Source organism: Hylobates moloch, unplaced genomic scaffold, assembly GCF_009828535.3.
Source record: "Hylobates moloch isolate HMO894 unplaced genomic scaffold, HMol_V3 SCAFFOLD_3, whole genome shotgun sequence".
Lineage (NCBI taxonomy): Eukaryota > Metazoa > Chordata > Mammalia > Primates > Hylobatidae > Hylobates > Hylobates moloch.
The window spans coordinates 85580362-85583140 of NW_026652278.1; the positions used below are offsets into that span (position 1 = coordinate 85580362).

At 40.0% G+C, this 2779-nt stretch overlaps 1 protein-coding gene across 1 annotated transcript; it reads left to right on the plus strand.

Annotated features, from left to right (window-relative positions):
* The first annotated feature begins 777 nt into the window (after positions 1-777).
* On the plus strand, positions 778-1358 carry LOC116479400 (large ribosomal subunit protein uL6-like). Its single transcript, XM_032754595.1, is given in 2 exon segments — positions 778-951; positions 954-1358. Coding segments are annotated over 2 exon segments (579 nt in total).
* Positions 1359-2779: the final 1421 nt, after the last annotated feature.

Genomic DNA, 2779 nt, shown 5'->3' on the forward strand with positions numbered 1-2779 from the left:
TGGGATTGCAATTCAGGACATACACACAGACCAGGGTGGCCTCTGGAATGTCTGGAGAACAAAGGAAAAGGTTAGGGTGTTACTAGGGAAAGAGGAGATTACACAAGTTGTTTTGAAAAAAAAGTTGAAGATGGCTTAAAGAATTAAATGTGAAATCTAAGACTATAAAAACCCTGGAAGAAAACCTAGGAAATACCATTCTGGACATAGACCCTGGCAAAGATTTCATGAAGACTCCAAAAGCAATTGCAACAAAAACAAAAATTGGCAAGTGGGACCTAATTAAACTAAAGAGCTTCTGCACAGCAAAATAAACTATCAACAGAGTAAACAGACAACCTACAGAATGGGAGAAAATATTTGCAAACTATGCATCTGACAAAGGTCTAATAGCCAAAATCTAAAAGGAACTTAAACAAATCAACAAGCAAAAAACAACCTCATTTAACAGTGGGCAAAAGACATGAACAGGAACTTTTCAAAAGAAGATTAGATGTACATGTGGCCAACAAGCATATGAAAAAAATGCTCAACATCACTAATCATTAGAGAAATGCAAGTCAAAACCACAGTAAAATACCATCTCACACAAGTCAGAATGGCTATTATTAAAGAGCCAAAAAATAACAGATGCTGGCAAGGTTATAGAGAAAAAGGAATGCTTGCACACTGCTGGTGGGAATGTAAATTAGTTCAGTCACTGTGGAAATCAGTTTGGAGATTTCTCTAAGAACTTAAAACAGAACTACTGCTTTATTTGCCGTGTCTACTGCAAGAATGAAGACCATTCTCAGCAATCAGACTGTCGACATTCTGGAAAATGTCATTACTCTGAAGGGATGCACAGTTATTGTGAAGGGCCCCAGAGTAACCCTGTGGAGGGACTTCAATCACATCAGTGTAGAACTCAGTCTTCTTGGAAAGAAAAAAAAGAGGCTCCGGCTTGACAACATTTGTGGTGAGGTAACAGAAAGGAACTGGCTATGGCTCGGACTATCTGTAGTCATGTACAGAACATGATCAAGGGTGTTACACCGGGCTTCCATTACAAGATGAGGTCTGTGTGTGCTCACTTCCGCATCAACGTCGTTATCCAGGAGAATGGGTCTTTTGTTGAAATCCGAAATTTCTTGGGTGAAAAATACATCTGCAGGGTTCGGATGAGACCAGGTGTTGCTTGTTCAGTGTGTCAAACCCAGAAATATGAATTAATCCTTGAAGGAAATGACACTGAGCTTGTTTCAAATTCAGCGGCTTTGATTCAGCAAGCCACAACAGTTAAAAACAAGCATATCAGGAAATTTTTGGATGGTATTTATGTCTCTGAAAAAGGAACTGCTCAGCATGCTGACAAATAAGATCTAAGAGTTGACCAGCTACAGAAACAAGATGCCAGATAACTCCTAAGACCTACTTGTGATATTTAAACGATGCAATAAAAGATCTATTGATTTGGAAAAACAACAACCACAGAACTACCATTTGACCCATTTTGACATATGCATGTGTGTCTTTATGGTAGAACAAATTATAGTCCTTTGGAATTTAAGGAATCCTCTGGGTATATTACTGAGTATATATCCAAAAGAATATAAGTCGTTGTACCATAAAGACACACATGCATATGTTCGTCACAGCACTACTCATAATAGCAAAGACATGGAATCAACTTAGGTGTCCATCAATGGTGAACTGGATAAAGAAAATATGATACATATACACCATGAAATACTACATAGCCTTAAAAAAAAGAATGAGAATCGTGTTTTTTGCAGCAACATAGATGCCACTAAAGACCAATATCCTGAGAGAATTAATGCAGCAATAGAAAATCAAACACCACATGTTCTCATGTAGTAGTTAAACATTGAGTACACATGGACATAAAGAAGGGAACAGTACACACTGGGGCCTACCTGACGGTGGAAGTTGGAAAGAGAATGAGGATCTAAAATTACCAGTCAGGTACTATTCTCACTACCTGGGTAATGAAATAATTTGTACACCAAACCCCAGCATCATGCAATTTACCCATGTAATAAGCCTGCACATGAATCCCCTGAACCTAAAAGTTGGAAGGAAAAACCAAATGGTTTCTTGCAGACACCAAAAAGAACACAGCTCATGGCTTTTTTACAAGAGCCGGAGAGTTCTGATTGGTGTCAGTGGTTGTTAGATAGGACTTGTGCTCTTGGAGTTCGGGTTAGGCCCTTGCATTTTGGGGTTGGGCTTATGAGACAGTGTGTCAGGCAGGAGTTTTTGTATCTGCAGCTCTCTGTCCTTGTGTGACTCACATAGTAAGCTGTGGTTTGTAATAACTTTTTGTGATAGCTCCTGTTATCAGTTAAATTATGGGTGAGAGTCCTCCCTTCATGGCCTTCCCCAGCTCTGTTGTAAAGGATAAGTAGTATTTGTAAAGGATAAGTAGTATTTTTTTTTTTTTTTTGAGACGGATAAGTAGTATTTTGAGAGAGATGGAAGCAGAAGCTCATTATCCTGCAGTAGATATAGACATGGGACAGGGTCATGGGATTTGGTGTTGAGTATGGACCTTATAAACTATGCTGCCCACTCACCCTCTCCCGAACTTTCAGACTAGCCTCCTTTAAACGTAAATAAGATCAAGGAAGTGCCAAATTCCAGGTCCTCCACTGGCTCCCTTAGCATGACACCAGTTCCTTCCTTTGGCCCCCATGGCCCTGCACGACCTGGCTTCTGGCCCTTTCTCCAAACTCACCTCAGCCCATCTCCCCTCATCCACTTCACTGCACCCACAATT